Here is a 19,869-nt window from a genome sequence, read left to right on the forward strand (position 1 = left end):
AATAAGGGCAATTCAATTCACACGAAGAATATTATAGACAGTCAGTTTGTATTCCCCGGGTACGCGACGTTTTAAATGATCCCTGATGATATTCAATTTCAGCCGATGGCAACGGCTAAAATAGTTCAGCCGACAAAATAATGAAGTTAATGAAGAAATTGCCAAGGAATTTAGTGAAGGCCTAAATAACCAGGGTTGAGTCCTCAAAAGAAGAAAAAATGGTACTTGTATGATATACGCCCATTGTATGATGCCTTATATTCTTCTTATATGTTTCTCTGACGCTCAATCCTAATAAAATATACCAAAGTAAGATAAAAATATAATACTTTAGAAACAAATTTGGGCTATATATTTGCACATTAGGAGGAGTGGGGGTAAGAAAGCGGTCTGCATGCCTAATGTGTTAGGTACAATTATTCTGCATATTTTGTAGTAAGAATTGTTTTCTAACTTCACTGTCCAAATAATTTACCCCCCCCCCCCCTAATGCGTAAAAATATAGCTCAAATTATATATTTTCCATCTATTTTGTTACTTCTCTTTGTCTTGTCTCACGCTAAGCTGAAAAAAACTAACGAAAAAAAAAGTTCTATAATGCATCAACGAATGAACATCTTGAGCGGTAGGGCGTTTATCATACAAGTACCGAAAAAATAATTAGGGTCAATTTTTTATAAGATTATGCTGAAAAACATGGCTTAATAATTATAAACGGGGGGTTGGGAGTTGAGTAGGAGATTCTCCGAGCCAACTCCCAACTCCGACTCAACAGTTTTATTTAGATGATTCTCCGAGCGCCATAGATTTTATTTTAGGTGACAATTTTCTTTGGCCTTGAGTTGGAATACTTCCAGGTACAGATTAGGTTGGGTCGGATCAAGCCCAAACAAAGGTAGAGCTAACCAATTGGATGGCAATTGAGAGTGATTAACTAATTAACTAAAATCTAATTAACTAAAAAGATAAACTAATTAACTAAAAAGATAAACTAATTAACTAAAAAGATAAACTAAAAATTTACCAAAATAACTAAAATCAACTAAAAATATGAACAATGGAGGTAAAACTTGGTTTTTAAGGGTGGAAGATGTCAATGAGCCCGAACCCGCGAAAAAACTTGGAATAAAAGAAAAAAACATCAAAAACAAACGATACAAGTTAAAAAAAAGAACTATCCAGAAACAAGGTCTGTGCACCTTGAACACTAACTAACACTAATTTACAGAATTAACAGAAGACTAATTAACAGAGAATTTCCATGAATGCGTTATTTGTAGCTTTGTTTAGCCCCATGTTCAATAAGCTTCTTGTTCTTAATATAACTGACAAAGGAATGATATTACATTCCGATATTTTTTTTTCTTTGCATTGGTTGCTAATTTTTTAGTTGTTGTGCTTTTCTTATGATTTTCTTGTTTATTTGTTTTTTCATGGACTTTGAAATTCGAATTCGGCCCTTCAGGGCTTGTGATAGTAATTTCTCGGAATAAATATATCTATCAAAATATATCTATCTACCTAAGCTTACTGGAATTGAATTTGTGTAATTTTTAGCGTTCAATAGCCAATGGAAATTACTAAATTATGTTCAAAAGTACTTATTGAAACTTACTTCAATTAATCATTTGCTTATTGGGCTTCAGAGCTCAGTAAGCTGCAAGTCGTCCCTCCACAGATAGAAAATTTTTGGTATAGGCCTATTTGTCTATCAGTATAAGCAAGCAATTACAACTATTCGATAAGTTATTGCAATTATTGAATTGCGTTTTTCAAGTACTTATTGAAACCTACTGCATTTAACTAGGAACAGTCCCTTTACGAATAGAAACTTGTCTCTACGAATATTTGTCCATTGTCCCTTTACGAATAGAACTTTGTAAAATTTGTCCCTTTACAAATAGAAACTTGTCCCTTTACAAATATTCGTTCCTTGTCCCTTTTGTTCCTTTACGAAAAGAAATTTCGTAAAATTTGTCCCTTTACGAAAAGAAACTTCTTGGAATATTTGTCCGTTCGTATAAGCCAACAGTATTTTTGGTTAGTTTCAAAGTTTATATGGGTTTGCAAAAATTTTTGAATTTTTTTTTATGAGAAATTTATTTTCATGTTCCAACCTCATTCAACAAACCAAGATAATTACGCTTAATGAATAAGTTACTGCAATTATTGAATTACATTCAAAAGTACTTACTGAAATCTATTGCAATTAATTATTTGGTTATTGCGCTTCAGAGCTAAAAAGACTACAATTCGTCCCTTTGCGGAAACAAAAATCTTGGAATCTGTACCTATTCGTATAAGCTAAAAGTGTTTTTGTTTAGTTTCAAAGGCTGTATGAGTTTGCAAGATTTTTTGATTTTTTTTTTCTTTATAAGAAATTTATTTTGATGTTCAAACCGCATTCAACAGATCACAATAATTACGCTTTTTGATGTTGTTTTTTTCGCTTTGCGGATACAAAAATCTTAGAATATTTACCTTTTCATATGAGCTAAAAGTATGTTTGTTAGTTTCAAAGGTTGTATGAGTTTCCAAGATTTTTTGATTTTTTTTTCTTTATAAGAAATTTATTTTGATGTTCAAACCTTGTTGTTGGAACCTATTGCAATTAATTATTTGGTTATTGTGCTTCAGAGCTAAAAAGGCTACAATTCTCCTTTGGGGATAGAAAATTCTTAGAATATTTATCTTTTCATATTTTATTTTTTAATAGTGTACTTCTTTTTTTTTCAAACAAGGTTTCAATAAATACTTTCGAACACCATTCAATAATTGCAATATTTTATTGAATAAAATAATTATTGTGGTCTATTTACCTTTTTTCTTTTTTTTTCGATGGAAAAGATAGAAAAAGCGTCAAAGTATCACACGATAACTTCTTGTGGTTCATATTAGCAGATATTTCAGTATTTAGTATTCAGCATTTCAGCATTCAGATATTTAAGCACGAAATGCCAATCCTGATATTTCAGCATCAGCATTTCGGCGTGGAGTTTTGGATACTCGAATCCACTATTTAAGTAATTTCTGATAGAACTGAAGACCATAATTCTAAAATATTTAATTTCATAACTTCAAAATTTCTTTCATTGGGAGCATTCATTATTTAATTTCTCGACATTAACAGCGATCCTTGTACTTAATTAACTAAAAAAAACAAGTTTTTTTTTAACTGAAAGTAAGGAGCGACATTAAAACTTAAGACGAACAGAAATTATTCCGTATATGAAAAGGGCTGTCCCCTCCTCGGACCCCCACTCTTAACGCTAAAGTTTTTTAGTGTTAAAAAAAATAGGGTTGTGAGAAAGTCAAACTTTAGCGTAAAGAGCGAGGCGTTGAGGAGGGGACAGCCCCTTTCATATACGGAATAATTTCTTTTCGTTTTAAGTTGTAATGTCGCTCCTTACTTTCAGTTAAAAAAAACTTTGTTTTTTTTTTATTTAATTTTTGAACGTTTTCGAATAAATGCAGGTTTTGATCTTGGCTCACCGTTCATGAATAATTAAAACAAAATTTTCATATTAATTTACTTTTATTTGGTTAAATGGCTTTCTCGAGACTTTTAATTTTATTTACGAACGTTTTTATTAGTAATAAATATACGTAACTTACGAATTAACTTACGTGACGAACTTCTATATTCATATATTTTTTAGGGGGTTCTTATATTAGGGGGTTCACCCCCTAGTCAATACCTTGCTCTTTAAGCGAAAGTTCGAATTTTGTTCCAATTCTTTAAAAATGACCGCTTAATCACAAAGGCCGTTAATTAGAATAAATAGCTCTTATGAAAGTACTAAAAAATATTTGACTTAAAGAGCGAGGTATTGACAAGGGGTGAACCCAATCATATATGTAATATTTTCTGTTCGTTTAAAGTTTTGATGTTACTGCTGTTGCAGTTCAAAAACTTGTTTTTTATATTTAATTTCTGATCTTTTTTTAAATAATGCTGGAAAGTCGGGTGTCCCCTTTATAGCAATGTCCCTTCCCCCATGAAAAGATCCTCCCACATAACCCCCGACCCCCCCCCCCCTCCCCACTACCAAGAAAAATTTCCCCTGAAAACCTCTGTATGCTTCCCAATAACCAATACTATATGTTAACATTGGGTAAAGTTCATAACTTCCAGCCCTCCCCCGGGAACTTCGGAGGATTAAGTCATCCTAAAAGACATACTTATAATATTTTCGAACATGCTGAACAAAATGACTATCTCAAAATTTTGATCGGGTGACTTTGGGAAAAAATGAGCGTGGGAGGGGGCCTAGTTGCCCTCCATTTTTTTGGTCATTTAAAAACGACACTAGAACTTTTAATTTCCATTCCAATGAGCCCTCGCACGATATTATAGGACCACTGGGTCGATACGATCACCCCTGGGGAAAAAAAAAAACAAATAAACATGCACCCGTGATCTTTCTTCTGGCAAAAAAAATACAAAATTCCACATTTTTGTAGATACGAGCTTGAAACCTCTACAGTAAGGTTCTCTGATACGCTGAATATGATGGTGTGATTTTCATTAAGGTTCTAGAACTTTAAGGGGGTCTTTCCCCCTTTTTTCGAAAATAAGCCAAATTTTCTCAGGCGCGTAACTTTTGATGAATAAAACTATAACTTAATGAAACTTATATATTTGAAATCAGCATTAAAATCTGATTCTTTTGGTGCATCTATTTGTATCAAAATACCGTTTTCTAGAGTTTCGGTTACCATTGAGCCGGGTCGCTCCTTACTTACAGTTCGTTACCACGAACTGTTTGATAAACTAACATAAATGATTTGTATTAGACTCACAAGATATGTTTATCTTGTTATTTTGATTTATAAAAAAAAATTAAAATAGATGATTTGAATTAGACTCACAAGAGATGTTTATCTTGTTCTTTTGATTAAAAAAAAAAAAAAAAAAAAACCTACTAACCTCTAAGCCAAAGAAATTCTGGATACAATTTGTTCTGTCAAGACAATCAAGACAATTTGTTCTAATAACACCGTTCTGACTCAAGATGCTAGTGCCATCTTTGGAATGGAAGAAACCATAATCCGTTATGCAATTCTTTAACTCATCTAGTAGCTTTTGCAAATTTTTCAGGTTTCCCCCACGGCACTGCTCGTGATAGTCAAAAATTACATGGGGAACTTGACTATGATGGGTACAAGCTTGATGATGGGACTAAAAAAAAAACAATTTAATACGACAAAACTCGGTGTTTGAAACATAAGGAAATTCTAAACCAAGATATCACCAAAACTTATTTCGATTGATTTCCTAAGGAATCCTTAATTTATAGAAAGAAATATCGGTTACAGCAAGTTTCTTTTCGCTGTCGAGGGATATTTATAAGCAAAATTTCTGAGATAGGGATTGGGAGAATTCTGGAAATAATTACAGCTGAATGAAAACATTATACAGACAAATGGTTTAAGCTTATTCCATAATTTTATTTCATAGAGTTTTTTGTAATTACTTTTGTTGAAAAAGAAAAAAAAATGTCTGTAAGACAGATATCAAACCTGACAAATCTTGAGAATGAGTAGGATTTTACTAAAAACGCCCTCGCTTTATCGTACTTTTATCATCTTTTCACATTTGCTTCAAGTTATATTTACGAGCGTTTTGCAGAAAATATTTGACAGTTTTTTGAAACATATAAACAAAAGTAAATTAATGCTGTAAAAAATCTATATACCTATGAGGTCTCAAATCTAGAAGTCACAAGGCTATGCAAGCTTTCTAAGGGCATTTATGTATGTTTACATATGCTCAAGATTTGCTGCACTAATTTGTCTTCAAGTGAATATTTTCAAAATAAAGTAGTATCTTTAAAAAGAACTGAATCTTTAAATGATTCTTGTGAATGGGCAAATTAATTTTTGCTACATTTTTGAATGAGTCGAAACTCTTAACAGTTAAAATTAACCATTAACCGTTACTCTATTCGTTACTAATCGCTACCCATTATTTTTAACTGTTACTATCTTGGCACCCCCATATCAGCATCTTTCAGTGCTGGTTTGTTATCACTGAGGTATATAGATGAATGAAGTACACAGATGAATTTATTCTTATTGAAAATTTTTGCTTCACAACAAATTCCGTCGAATGATTTTTATTTCTTGTTGATGTGTAGCAGCTGAACGATGGAAAGGTTGTATTGTTCTTCCTTGATGTTTAAAAGAAAAGGTACCACTACAACTACAAATATGTTACATCATCAAGTTGACAAAGGATCAAATATTGGCCAATGCTCTTTCACCACCCCACTTCATCCCAGTAAAACCTTCTGCTTTTGCCATTTTTGACAAAATGTCCAAAGATTTTAGGAGTTTAAGAAATATAGGTTAGCTCAGTTTGTAGAGCATAAAACTCTAATCTCAGCGTCACGGGTTCAAGCTCAATGGCAGGCGTTTTTTTTTTTGACGGTTAAAAGTACAAATACTAACATTATATTCATTTTTGGTAAAAGTTGTACTTGTCGAGTAAAATCATTATTAAATAAAACGGGCACATGGATGGATAAACATTACAATTAAACAGCTAGGAGAGAGGGGGTGAGAATGGGATCTCTCCGCTAATGAGTCTCCAAAGAATGTAGTTTTGAATATAACCTGCCACCGTCTGCTGAATGAATAGGTCCAATTTTATCACTAAATTTAACTTAAAAGCAAAGAGAAGTATGACAAAAGTATTGCACCTACACTAGGGTTGCCACCCCTAGTGATTCATCAATATGTCTAGTGATTTTTTATATTGCCTAAAAAAAAATCTATAAATCAGCACATAAATCACAAGATAGTTGAAGAAAATCACTAAATCAACTAAAAAATCACTCAAATCTAGTGATGTTTATTTTCAACGGGTGGTATCCCTGAACTACACATGACATAGTTTAAAACAACACAATGTGAACTTTCCATCCTTTGGTAATACGTAATATCATTTAGATTTAAATTATGCAGACTACTGCCCGAGCAGAGCGATAATCAATTGCGAGGCCTGAAGGACGATCACCAGTCCAAACAAAACAAGGGCGAATTGTGAAGGCCGAAGGTCCACAAAGTAGGACTTTCTGGGTAATAGAAATAGATAAGGTAAAGAAGTTTTTAAAAATATCCCTAATCACTAAAACTACTCAAATAATATCCCTGCACTGTGAAATTAGGCTTCAAAACCCCAACCATTCACTTATTTATTTACTTTAGTTTATCTATTGAACACCGATTATTCACATAACATGATAAGACGGAGTAGAGGAAAAAGAAAAAAAGGAAAAAAAGGAAGTTAAAACGCATGAATAAGAAACTGATTACTGATTAATTGACTGATTTAAGAACCTGATTAATACTCATTAAAGAAACTAACTCTTGTCATAGCAACGATATTTAATGATAAAATAAAGCATGAATTAGAAACAAATTTAACTATTATTGCACAAAATATGGTCATGCACAGACATGTGAAAATACTAAGCACTATTGAATAAGAGCATGATACCAATCATTTTGTTAAGAATTGAATTTTTGGTTATATTTGGCAATTAATTTAGAAATTGCAAGATCAGGGTTAGCGGTTTTGAAATTTCCTGATCAATGGAAAATTCCGACGCCAGATGGCAACCGAAGCAAATATTTAACGAGGTGAAAGAAAATGGACCGGACTATATTAATATCGTATTATTATACATATAATACATATATATACATATACATATAATGTTATACTAATATCATACAAAAAAATAAGTCCAACTGAACTATTATTGTAAATCACCGAAGTATATAAATATGCACGTAAATAAATAAAAGTTCAAATAGACATAAAATCCTTTTAATCGACAGTGTTTCACAAAAAGTGATAGAAGTTCACAAAAATACCAGATATTTCGGTCAAATATGCAGTGACCGTCATCAGTTTTACTACTGATGACGGTCACTGCATATGTGACCGAAATATCCAGTATTTTTGGGAATTTCTATCACTGCTTGTAAAACACTGTTGATTAAAAGAATCTTATTCCTATTTGAACTTTTATTTATCGTCATGGAAAGGCATTGTGGTCTCCAAAATTATCTATGCACGTAAATATCAAAATATTTTCAACTGAGGTTCTTTTCAATTTTGAATGTCAAATGTTACGCTTTTTCTAAGCCGACCACTTCGCAATTAGAACAAAACTAAGACTTAAATACGTTTAATTACTTTTCTGACTCCAAAACCACTCCTTGCATTCTCAGTGCATAAAGACTAGGCTTATTTTACCGGCCTTTTTTTTAGTTTAACGCTGAGTAGTTAGTACCTAGACTTGAGATCCTTTGTCCGAGAGGACAGGGGTTTGAGTCCAGGTTTCGCTGGTTATTTGGTTTGGAACGGGGGTGAACGGGGGGTGGCGTGACTGCATAAGCTCAACTAGAGTCGATACAGCTCTAAATGATTATTTGGAGAAATCTGGGGAAGATAAACAGGAAGAATGTATGAAAGCACAGCTGGCCCCTAACCAACATTGCACTTCATGGCTGAAGGGCGAAGAAATGGAAATCAGCGCCACCGGTAGGGACTGTAAAGTGCCGTATTCTTTATCTTTTTATTTAATTCAAAATTGCCATTAAATAGTGTTTTTCTTTCTCACTTGCTATGTCAGCTCATTACTATTAAGTCAACAAAAGATATGTCTTAACAGTTTCCAATCACAGATATGCTTAACCTTGGGAGGGTGTAAAGAGGGAGATTTTGAATGGATTATGATGGAGGAGGGGCGTGCGTAGCTGTGTTAGCCTCAGACGGCATGGTGCTGGAATGAGTTGCCAGTAGTAGGAGTTTTCAATCAAACTGTCATATAAATATAAATGACGTTTCGGGGTATATACAGCTAAATGACTTTTTATTTTACCCTTTTTTTTATTCAATGTTCGATGTTACACCGTGGCGGTTCTGGTCTCTCTTATGCCCGGGGCTATGTCTTGATTAGCACTTCCCTTCCCCCTGTCTCCCACACAAACTTTTAGGCCAAATTTTAACAATATTTTCATTTATTAACAAAATCATTTTCAAGATTTAAATCATTTATTTACTATTGTTTAATTATTTATTTTTATTAAATTAATTAATTAATAATTTACTAATGGGTTTTCATTTATTAAGCGCGCCCTCTACTTTATTTTAGTACAAATAAAATCTAATAATTACAGAATGATTATAACCGTCAGATTATTTCAAGGCCGTATTTTTTGACCGAGTCGAAAATAAGTCAAAAATTAGTAAAACCTAGGTAAAAATCAGTAAAATTAGTCGAAAACTGAGTCAAAAATTAGTAAAAACCCCCCGAAAAAGTCAAAAATTAGTAAACCCCCCCCCCGAAAAAAAAATCCTGGATCCGCTCCTGGATTATTTATTTGAAATTTTTTACTTCTAAAATTTCTGCGTCCGGGGGAAGTGCCCCCCCCTAAAATCGCCTATGATGTTGCACCTTTTGAAAGACTCACTTATTGTAATCTCCGGACACAAACTTTGGATGAAATACCTGAAAAAGAGTACTAAGTTTCGCTTCTCCCTCTTTAGCACCGACCAAACTGGCACCAAGAAGATTGACTATTGCGAAAGTACCGTAGCGTTTCTTCATGCTTCTCATATGCCTATCAAATGCTGGTAAAGACGCCTCTGGTCCACGAGACATTCTAACTTTATGAGATCCAACCTTAAAAAAAGTAGGAAAGATCAAATATAAAATTATCAAAATCAAAAATTAAAATCCAAAAAGGAAAAATCAAAAATTAAAATATAAAAATATTTTACATTAGCTTGCTATGAAAAATTATCTTAAAGTGGGAATTCGATTAATTAATAAAAAAAATCTAAGAGCATTAGTTTTTCTTTGGGTTAATGCCCATTGACAATGCGATTTTACTAATACCAGTGATAAGCTAGCGCTAATCTTAGCCAATCAGAATTTCTTTTAGAAGTTCTCAATCAATCAAAAATTCCATGAAAGATTTAATTGGCTCAAATTACTGGTAGCTTCGATATAATGAAAATCTCATTATAAATGGCCTTTTGCATTTCAGCCGTACCAAATTACTACGCTTAATTTTTCAACAAATTTAATACTCAGATGAAAGCCGGATAAGAGAAAAATATCAGGCAAAGGGACTTGAAGTAGCAACTGAGTAACCTATGATGCCGCAGTCCCTCCCCCCCCCCCCCATTAAGCTTATTGGACTTGATTCGTGTACTTTTGGGCGTCCAAATAGGCAACACAATTATTGAATCAGACCGCATTTAAAACCGTAAGCTGTACAAAAAATTTTGTTCAATCCCCTTTTTTAGGGCTATAATGACAGAAAGGTTCATATGGCTAGAACACGTTCTACTACTAAAGAAAGACAGATTGCCCAAGATTGTCCTTGTTGGGCAACCGTCTAGGGCCAAACGAAAGACAGGCCGTCCCCAAATGGGGTGGAAGGAGGTCTTAAGGAAGAATCAAGTCAATTTGAAACTTCTTGGGGAGGTTTAAAGAGGGAGGCACTGAAAAGATTTGGTGGAGGGGGATTTTGTACAGCCGTGTTGACTTCGGGCAACTTGGCCCTGCTGTAAGTTGTTAGCAGTAGTAATAGCAAAAGCGCTTACTGAAACTTATCAAATATGTTACTGGTTATTGTGCTTCAGAAATTAATAAGATGCAATTCGTTCTTTTCTTGATAGAAGATTCGTAGTGCATTTATCCATCAGGATAAATTAAAAATCTTTCCTGTTAGAACCCTTCTTAAAAGGGATTATAGACCTATAAAAAGTACTATTTGGCGGTGATGCAGTTCGTCCGGAAGGATGCGAACTGTGTTTGCTGACCACGTGCCACTGGATACGGGGTCTAACCCCTAACCAGTAGCGTAGGAAGGGGGGTGCAGGGGGGGGGGCTGCCCCGGGTGCCAGCCCTAGAGGGGTGACAAAAATTAGTCTGAAAGGACTTATGATTGATTAGGGCCCGCCGTGCAAAAAGTGGGGTAGCAAACTAACAGTGCTACTTGGCATTTTTCAAATTTGTTGACAGATTTTGTCTTAAAATACCATTTTTATATATAAAAATAATTTTTGCTCAAGGAAAAGATGTCAAAACACAAGTTGTGCAAGACTATATCATGCCATCCAAGATTCTCTTGTGACACGTGGTAAAGAATTTAATTTGAAAACGTTTACGCTGAGTGTAGTTCTGAGCATCGATGCAAAAAGAGTTATTTTAGACAGCTGAACCGTGAGTTTAAATTTTGTTTTCTTTTGCTATTCTGTTCAATTTTCAAAATTCTGAAAATACAAGAGAGTTAGATTGAAAAATTATTCTAAAATGAAGAAGGTAATTGGAAAAAGAACTACGAATATCCATGTTAGAGTGCATTGACACGTTTCAACAGGAAATCAAAACGCGTTGCCAAGGCAGGGAAGGAATATCACTTCGGTTTGCTATCTTGGAGACCAGGAACCAGCTAAAGAGTTCAGAAACTGAAGTGCTAAAATTATTGGGCTGTTTAGCTGAGAATTCCGAAGCAATATCTTCAGGGGACATGTTAAATGAAAGCCCACGTCTGAAGAGGTTTTTACATGCGGCAAACGTTCCTGAAGAAGTGGCTCTGAAGTTGAGTTCTTTGAGATTACTGCAGTTTATAGTTGAATATGAACTTCCAGACTCAATTCCTAATCTAACTTTAGCATTAAGGTTTTACCTGATATTGTGTGTCTCTGTTGCTTCTATCGAGAGGAGTTTTTTCTAAACTCAGCTTACTAAAAGTTTTTTCAGATCTACTATGAGCCAAGCTCAACCGTCGAGCTTAGCCATACCATCTATTGAAAACAGTGTAGCAAAAAAGATAGATTTTGGTGAGGCTATTTCAAAGTTTGCAGAAAACAAAGTTAGAAAGAAGACGTTCTGACAGAAAACATGAATTTTAAATACAGTACATTTCGTTAAATTCGTTCAGATACAAAAATATATACATATCATTCAATCACCTGGATGTTTTAAGTCAAAGCACAAAAAAACATGGATAGGTCTATAGTAAAAAACAAAAGCTAGAGCTATTCTTGTGTTTCCCCTTAAAACGTTTATAATAAAAGCCCTGCCCATTTTAGCCTTACTTAATGTAAGCCACGAATTAAAATGGTGTTGTTTGATATATGTTGATATGCATAAAAATGTTGTATTTTGCTATATACATACCAATGTTATACAGCACCCAATTTACTTTTTCTTTCACTCCTTAATTTAAACACTCAAATGGCTTTTTAATTGTATGTTTCCACCATAAACAAATATGACTCAACTATGTTTAAATGTTTGTTGTTGGGGGGAGGGGGGTTGACAAGTTGAAATTCCGCCCCGGGTGCCACAAGACCTTGCTAAGCCACTGCCCCTAACTAATCTTTCCGAATAGGGCAGTCCCTGCCTCATGGGTGCTGGTGGAGCCCACTCCAGGGTATTTCAGGGCCCAGGTTTTCACTGGTGTTAATCAAAACCCAGGCCTAGGGACAGAAGGGAGTGTACCCTTCCTCCTGAAAATAGTTGCAGTGAAAAGAAATGTCACTCAAGCCTCGGATCCTACTGGTTTTAATTCCTTACGACCTTGGCATGTCCCCTTACATCTTTTGAACCTTGCTGGGCTTAGGATAGCCACCACGAATGTTTTAACCATCCCTCGACCCACGCCTGGAATTGCTCGCGTGGAAGGGCTCGGTCTAGATGGAAAGACAGCCTTGGTCACTTCCTGTCACTGATCGGTGGCATCCCAGACGAAGCTATCATGCTAGCTCAGGACCGTCAGGACTGGAGGCAACGAGTGGCTTCCCTCTACGCTGGACCACCAGCAGGAGCAATAAGTCAAGTGAGTTAGGTATATCAGAGCAATTTATTACAGATACTATTTTAATATCTAGCATTGTATCATTATAGAACATACACCGTTCTGTTTTTTCCTTGACAATCTTTACAGATTGTGACCATTTTACCAGCCTGCCTGGGCTTACCATTTTAGAACTGAAAAATCAAATCCTTGCACCCATCCGAACAAAACAACGAATATGATCCAAAGACTCACTGTGGCTGTAATACTGTCTTGTAGAACGCATCAAGTTTTAATGCGTTTTTCAAAGTTTATTGTACCCCCCCCCCTCCAAAAAATACTGGATACTCCCGTGACTATTTATGCTCTTTAATTCAAATGAGGACCTTAAACTGCTATTGGTCTTAGTATTATAATATTTTTAATTTTAATTTCAGCCAATGCTATACTACAACTTTCTGGTTTGCAACCTTACCGAAGAAACAAAATCTTATCTTATTTACTTCCTAATATTCGTCACCCTGGCCATTCAAATAGAAGGCTTACTGATTCTTCAAAATGATCCAAGAACCATGGACTAGTCCTGAAAGTCCCGAGGACTTTCCCAAGGATTATTCCAAGGATTTAAGTGAATTTTCGAGGGTTAGTCCCAAAAGAACCCAGAATAAGCAAGCCCCAATAAGCATCTTTTCAAAGTTTGAAAATGCAAACGCGAAGTGCATTCTTTAGACGACACATTTCTCAGGCATGGAAATTACCCTGGCATTCCTTGGGATGAAATGATTAGACTTCACTAGCTTTTCTAATTCTGTGTTAATGTTAACATTTTTATGTTAATGTAAGGTCATATAAGTGTTTATATTACTAAGATGATTCTTTAATCTTTCAATCGAGATTTGGGGGAGTACCCACTCAATGCTTCATACTCAAATTTGTTTGAAACAATTTGATAAATTATATTACAAAACCAATAGCTAATACCTGTGAACCTGTTACAAAAAGACCGTTTAGGTTAGCTGCTAAAGAGACAAGAATCGCAATTAAAACACGTTCTGTATTTGTATTTTACTTGAATGAATTACCTCGTTTCGTGTGGTTTTATCAATCAGTCCTGGTTGAACGTCGTTGAAGTAATGATTCTAGGACCGAGGGCGGATTCAGGGGGAGGGACTCTCCCCCCAGACTTTTCTGGAGCCCAGATTCGATTTTTTTTTACTTTTTTTTAAAATTAACTTGTCAAGTTGGTTAATTCTTTTCGCCCTTGCCACATTGCCCCCCACCCCCCCAAGGATTTTTTCAATTTTTAATTTTAGTTTTTAAAGATTGCATTTTATTGTAAATCTTAACTTATTTATATAAATGTTTTGCTGGGAACGGTTCTTTGATATAGAGCTGAAATATTCATTTAAGGTCTAAACAAATTTCACTCTCTTAGAAAAATTTTCTATTGTTTTAAATGTTGTTCTTATGATAATTCCTAAAAAAAATAGTTTTCCAAGTTCTTCTCAAAAGGAGACAGGACAACGTACAAATTCTCCTGTAAGTGAATATAATCTTTTCTTACAAGGCACTGCAAGGAAATTACTCAACCACAAGGGAAAGAAGGTCTTGATTCTGTCTACAGAAGAACTAATATTAAAGTAGTCCGGGGTCCCAGAGACATATTTTGCGAATCAAATTAGCCACCTTGATCAATTTCTAGGAATTATTCACCCCGTCCAGGATAGCTAAAAAGAGCTGAGAACAAAAACACGAAAATAATTTTTATGAAAACTATTCTTCAAACTATTCAACTTCAGACTTCAAACTATTTAAAGACGAAAAGAAATAATGCTGATACTAAATAAGTTTATTTCAGGTCCTTTTGTCAAACTGAGGAGATAGCTAGCTGCTAAAGGATATTACCAGGAAAGGTATTAATAAAATATAAATTTGGTTCCAGCGGCCGCATAATTCTTAACACAGAGCTCACAAAAAAAATGAAATACACAAAAATAAAGACAATTTCTAGTCAACGCTCCATAACGGAAATACCTGAACTCCAGGTTGATCCCAAAACAGAGGAACAGAACCGCGCACTTGAAGAAACGATGTTATTTGATTGTCAACATAGATAAGTTGCTCCGTTTCAACGAAATTTGCAACGCTTCCGTCGTCATTCACTCCACGAACATTGAACCTGTCAAAGAGCCAAACAAGATTATTCATCAGATAAAAAAAAATATGAAAATAAATCTAAATCATTTTATTGACACAAGCTGCCGCAGTCCAGAATAAACTCCGACTTAATGACACTCCTACTTACAAAATTAAAATTTTATAAAACAAACACAGGGCTAGCAGTTAATAAACACTAACATATAATAAGGCGCAAATGAGGGGATTTTACTCATTTTAAGTAATTATGCTTCTTGTCATATCTCCATATAGAAGTAGCAGGGCCTAAAAAAAAATTAATTCCGTAGTTTCAATTGCACATACACGCCTATCGAATCATATTTATAGCCCCGGGAAGCCCACGAAATTGTAGAAAAAAAGTGTTGCTAACTTTGTATAGGCTATATATATTGCCCTGTTTAGGTACAAGACGTATGTAAATAAAAACAAATTTCAGGTAATCAACAATTTGGAATGTGATTACTAGGCATCCAACCTCACTTAGAAAAAATTCCTTACCAAGAAATAACTGAGGTTGAGAAGAAGGGTGAGTAAAAGAAGGGAAACTAGAGAAACAGGGGAAAATAAAAACAAATTTTAGGTAATCAACAATCTGGAATACGATTACTAGGCATCTAACCTCACTTAGAAACAATTCCTTAACAGGAAATAAATGGGGTTGAGAAGAAGGGTGAGTGGAAAATTGAGAAACGGGGAAAATAAAAAAAAACAAAAAAAAATTTGAGGCACCCAACCTCACTTAGAAACAATTCCTTACCAGGAAATAAATGAGGTTCAGAACAAGGATGAGTAAAAGAGGGGAAAATTGAGAAACGGGGAAAAAACAAACTTCAGGCAATCAACAATTTGGAATGTGGTTACTAGGCACCCAACCTCACTTAGAAGCAATTCCTTACCAGGAAATAAATGAGGTTCAGAAGAAGGGTGAGTAAAAGAGGGGAAAGTTGAGAAACATGGGAAAATAAAAACAAATTTCAGCTAATCAACAATTTGGAATGTGATTACTAGGCACCCAACCTCACTTAGAAACAATTCCTTACCATGAAAATAAATGAGGTTAAGAACAAAGGTGAGTAAAAGAGGGGAAAATTCAGAAACGGGGAAAAATAAAACAAATTAGAGGTAATCGAGAATTTGGAATGTGATTACTAGGCACCCAACCTCACTTAGAAGCAATTCCTTACCAGGAAATAAATGAGGTTCAGAAGAAGGGAAAGTAAAAGAGGGGAAAATTGAGAAACTGGTGAAAATAAAAACAATTTGAGGTAATCAAAAATTTGGAATGTGATTACTAGGCACACGTCCTCACTTAGAAACAATTCCTTACCAGGAAATAAATGAGGTTCAGAAGAAGGGTGAGTAATAGAGGCAAAAATTGAGAAACGGGGGAAAATAAAAACCAATTTTAGGTTATCGACAATTTGGAATGTGATCACTAGGCACTCAATCTCACTTAGAAACAATTCCTTACCAGGAAATAAATGAGGTTCAGAAGAAGGGAGAGTAAAAGAGGGGAAAATTGAGAAACGGGGGAAAATAAAAACAATTTGAGGTAATCAACAATTTGGAATGTGATTACTAGGCACCCGACCTCACTTAGAAACAGTTCAATACCAGGAAATAAATGAGGTTCAGAAGAAGGGTGACTAAAAGAGGGGAAAATTGAGAAACGGGGGAAAATAAAAACAAATTTTAGGTAATCAACAATCTGGAATACGATTACTAGGCATCTAACCTCACTTAGAAACATTCCTTAACAGGAAATAAATGGGGTTGAGAAGAAGGGTGAGTGGAAAATTGAGAAACGGGGAAAATAAAATAAATAAAAAAAAATTGAGGCACCCAACCTCACTTAGAAACAATTCCTTACCAGGAAATAAATGAGGTTCAGAAGAAGGGTGCGTAAAAGAGGGGTAAATTGAGAAACGGGGGAAAACACAAAGCAAACAAGTGTCAGAAAAGAGATTATAATACAAAAAAAACCTACGAAAGACTTAAAAAACATAAAGTAATGATTTAGATCAGCACTGCCCGGAATGGAATTTTAAAGTGAGATAGAACACACATGGACAAAACTAAAGCCCCTTAAGGTTGGCGTTACAGGGAATAGAAATAGCAACTTAAATAGAACATAATATATTGACTGATAATTAGTAGGTATTGGAATCCTCTATATAAATTAAGTTATTTATCATACAACACGGGCTCACTCAAAAACTATATAACAGACCAAAGAGTATGGGAAACTTATTAGAGCGCAATTTGTTTTCTTTGCAATTATGTCAGTATAATAATAAGAAAACTTATCTTTAATAGATGTAATTGATAAAATTAGTGCAGTAACCAATTCTCAGTTTCTGACAGAAAAACAATTACGAAGCTTGAGAACATACCAAGAGACCCCAAATATTAGATGGCGTTGATGGCTTTTTTGTTGACACTAATTTTTTTTTTTTTTATTTATTCACAAACGGGTTACAATAAATAAATAAACATCTCATTTAAAAAAAACACAATCCAATGCATTACTGCATGCCGGACAAAACCCGAAAAAAAGAAAAACACTTTAAAAAATATATATAATATTTTCTATTAATATCATTTATTTCCTCAGACCCTAATATAACTCAAAAAGGGTCCAACCCAAAAACAAATAAATATCTTCTCTCGCCTCCCTCTCCCACTCCTCCAACAAAAAAGTAAAAAAAGTGGGAACTTGAGAACCATCCACGCAAACAACGCAACACAACTCACAAAAATAGAGGAGAAAAAAAATAAATAAAAAAGGGGAATAAATCACTCATCCATTCAAAACCCAAACAACCATCTCACCAACAACATTCAACCAATCATTCTCTACACACAACCACTAAAATCTTCCATATTGATAAAAACAGCTTACTCTGAGGGAATTTCGAAAATCATACAGATTTGTCTTATTTTTTACCTCCTCGGGAAGTTTGTTCCGGACAGCCGGGCGAGAAAAACGGATAGAAAATGTAGACCTTGTTGTTACAGGAAACGGGGTTCGTATTGAATGGGCATTTCTTGTCTCATACCTGTGTTTAGCTTCGGTAAATGCAATCGAGAAACATGCAGGTAGCAGGTTATTAAAACTTTTAAACATGAATAATGCCGTGTAAAACTTAACTAGGCCAAAAAGTGGCATAATCTTAATACCGTCGTATTGCCTTTGAACCAAGTCAGAACCTCGCACTCCAGATAAAACACGAACAGCATTATTTTGTAGAACCCGCAGTGACAGTAGATAAGTAATAAATGTCGCTGACCAAAGACTTACACAATATAACAAAAACGAGTGAACCAGCAAGAAATACAGCATTCTTAAAATTTTAGGAGGGAAAAAATACTTCAGTTTCCACAGCATTCTAAGATCTCTGGCAATTTTTGTACACAGTGATTCAATATGAGGTTTAAACATAAGACACTCGTCAACTTGGACACCAAGATATACTAGCACCAGTTTCCGCTGTTATAAGTTACTCATACTCTTTGGTATAAACCTTAACATGTGGTACTCTGAAACTAGGATTTCGGATTACTCCCTTTATTTTCATGTGGCGGCATGCTGCCACACAGGCAGGGGGATATTTTGAGCAATGACGTCATGAAATATCCGGATTTCTCTTATTTACTCTGTATTTTCAATCTCATCCAGTAATTTTTCAGTTTTTTTTAAACAATCCCATCCACCGTCGTCAAAATAAATTACTACCTAGGTGCCTGGTGGCTAAATACATTTCACTACATGAATCAATTTTAATATAGATCCTATTATTATTAAAGAAAAAGGACTTAAGATGGTAAATTTAAGCACTTTACTTTTTCTCTTGCAATTTATAAAACTAAGCTTCTCAGACTATATAAGAAATGTTGCCTTAACAAAACAGCTTCCGGATTCCAATGATTCGAATCAGTTTCGGCTCTAATAAGTTACCTACACACTTTGTAAAGGACAAAAAAAAAGTTCAGGTCCCTCTAAAAACAATATAAAAATGTGATGGAAAGCTATACTAGATATATTCAAGCATAGATGACTTTAAAGTAAAGATTCTAAGTTCAAAGACTAACTGATATTTTACACCCTTGATTTTCATATGGCGGCATGCTGCCACGCAGGCAGGGGGCTATTTTGAGCAATGACGTCATGAAATATCCGGATTTCTCTTATTTACTCTGTATTTTCAATCTAATCCAGTAATTTTTCAGTTTATTTTTTTAAATAATCCCATCCACCGTCGTCAAAATAAATTGCCTAGGTACCTGATGGCTAAATACGTTTTACTATAGAGACTATTCACGTTTTACAGAGACTATTCAGTCTCTGACCTGTTAAGACTTATTTGTTCTTTTAAAGGATTAAATCCCAGTTTTTGAACAGGTGTGAATTAAAAGGATTATATTTGGACTTAATTAGAGACTAAACTTCATTTTATCCTAAACCCCAAGAATAACTAGGAGAGTATGCCCCGAATGTCGCTGCAGGGCAACTTTAAACTGTTTGATATGCAATGACTGTGGATCATATTTCCACAAACAATGGTGCTGGAATTAAATGTTTCCAGTGGACTAAAAGTTGGCTATGCCTAGATTGTTCTGTGAAAAAGGATACATTAAACACGGATAATCCAATAAAGGTAATCACTTTTGCTGATACTTGTTCCAGTCAACCCCAGCCTCTCCCAATTACTCCCCCTCGTTGTCTATTGGGCAATGACCTGGCGAACATTGTGATGGAAATTCGATCATCCCCTCTAGCTCCAAACCTTCCAAGTAATAATGACCATCTCAAAGTCAACAAATCTAATGCCTCCTGCCAGACTGAAACTACTACTTGTG

General features: G+C 34.7%; 1 protein-coding gene across 3 annotated transcripts in view; it reads right to left on the reverse strand.

Moving 5' to 3' along the window:
* Positions 1-19,869, reverse strand: part of Synj (synaptojanin) — a 142,211-nt gene that overhangs the window by 61,809 nt on the left and 60,533 nt on the right. For all 3 annotated transcript variants that reach the window (XM_089101835.1, XM_089101836.1, XM_089101834.1), the window contains 3 exons: positions 14,866-15,010; positions 9,528-9,701; positions 4,931-5,182 (listed from right to left, as the gene is read on the reverse strand). In XM_089101835.1, coding sequence (XP_088957961.1) covers positions 4,931-5,182; positions 9,528-9,701; positions 14,866-15,010 — 571 coding nt within the window. The remainder of the gene's footprint in view (positions 1-4,930; positions 5,183-9,527; positions 9,702-14,865; positions 15,011-19,869) is intronic.

Source organism: Artemia sp. Qi Xiang Cuo, chromosome 15, assembly GCF_049724085.1.
Source record: "Artemia sp. Qi Xiang Cuo chromosome 15, ASM4972408v1, whole genome shotgun sequence".
Lineage (NCBI taxonomy): Eukaryota > Metazoa > Arthropoda > Branchiopoda > Anostraca > Artemiidae > Artemia > Artemia sp. Qi Xiang Cuo.